The sequence below is a fragment of the Buceros rhinoceros genome, unplaced genomic scaffold (assembly GCF_000710305.1).
Source record: "Buceros rhinoceros silvestris isolate BGI_N320 unplaced genomic scaffold, ASM71030v1 scaffold24440, whole genome shotgun sequence".
Classification (NCBI taxonomy): domain Eukaryota; kingdom Metazoa; phylum Chordata; class Aves; order Bucerotiformes; family Bucerotidae; genus Buceros; species Buceros rhinoceros.
In genome coordinates, this window is record NW_010389358.1 from 1817 (window position 1) to 2969 (window position 1153).

At 60.7% G+C, this 1153-nt stretch overlaps 1 protein-coding gene across 1 annotated transcript in view; it reads left to right on the forward strand.

Annotated features, from left to right (window-relative positions):
• The window catches only part of LOC104491648 (tyrosine-protein phosphatase non-receptor type substrate 1-like), a gene marked incomplete at both ends in the record, with an annotated part of 2317 nt that overhangs the window by 522 nt on the left and 642 nt on the right, over nt 1–1153 (forward strand). The window contains 2 exons of the mRNA XM_010134102.1: nt 53–403; nt 656–767. Of these exons, the coding sequence (XP_010132404.1) occupies nt 53–403; nt 656–767 (463 nt within the window). The remainder of the gene's footprint in view (nt 1–52; nt 404–655; nt 768–1153) is intronic.

Below are 1153 nucleotides of genomic sequence, written 5' to 3' on the forward strand. Positions count from 1 at the left end.
CACCCTGTGGGCAGCGGAGCCGCCAGGCACCAGGCGCTGCCTCTCTTCCCAGTTCGCCCCAGTGTGCGTGTGGTCACTGACTCGCCAAGCCGAGCTGAGCTGAACAAGACCGTGAACTTCACCTGCTACGTGGAGGATTTTTACCCGGGAGACGTGAACGTCACCTGGCTGGAGAATGGGACGGAGCTAAAGGTGGAGAACGTCTCACGGCCGGTGGTGACCCCCCGGGGCTTGTTCACGCTGAGGAGCCTGGTGGAGGTCCAAGCGACGCTGGAGAGGAACGGGTCCACGTTCACCTGCCGGGTGCTGCACAATGGCCAGGACCGCGTCAGCGGGACGGCCACCCTGCATGTCCCCTTCCCAGCCGGGGAGGGGCTGAGCAACAGGTTCCAGCCACAGAACGGTGCGTGAGAGCTGCTGGGATGTGGTCCCTGCTGTGGAGGCTGTAAGATGTCACTCCCCTGAGAAAGCTCAAAGTCCCACCAGAATCTGGTTCAAGGACCCAAAATCTCCATCTTGGGGGGCTGGGGGGTGATGCCGGCAGGTACCAAGCTGTCATCTCGGTGTTTCAGGCCCACCCCAGCTGTGAGGCTGCAGGACTCGGTCGGTACCAGCATTTTCAGGCCCGGGGTGATCTTTTTCATTCCTGTTTCAGGGAGTTTGCGCCTCATCTATATCGTGGTGGGGGTGGTCTGCACCGTGCTGGCTCTGCTGGTGGCTGCAATTGTGTACCTCATCTGGGCGAAGCAGGGCAAGGGTAAGGAAACCGAGCGCAGTTTCGGTGGGGAAGCAGCTGCTCCTGACCTCCTCCTCCTTGTCTCGAGCATTAGTGCTGGGACGCTGGACGCTGGCTGTGCTGCTGCAGCTCCTGCCCGACAGGGAGGACGGAGCAGAGCTGACCCGGCGGTTTGCAGGTGGCAGGGAAAGCTCTGCCTGGTCGCTGCTGCGTGTCAACACCTGCCAAGAGCAGAGTCAAACATGCTTGTTGTTCCTTCTCCCTAAAATATCTGTCACCCCCTGCAGCTCCTGCCCTTTACCAGGAGTAGTCCTGCAGAAAGCAGAGTTAAACTCCAGGAAACTGCAGACACTCACCTCTGGGAAGTCTCTGCTTGTGGGCTGGTGTGCCCCAGGCAGTGGCGGGGGGGACAACAAC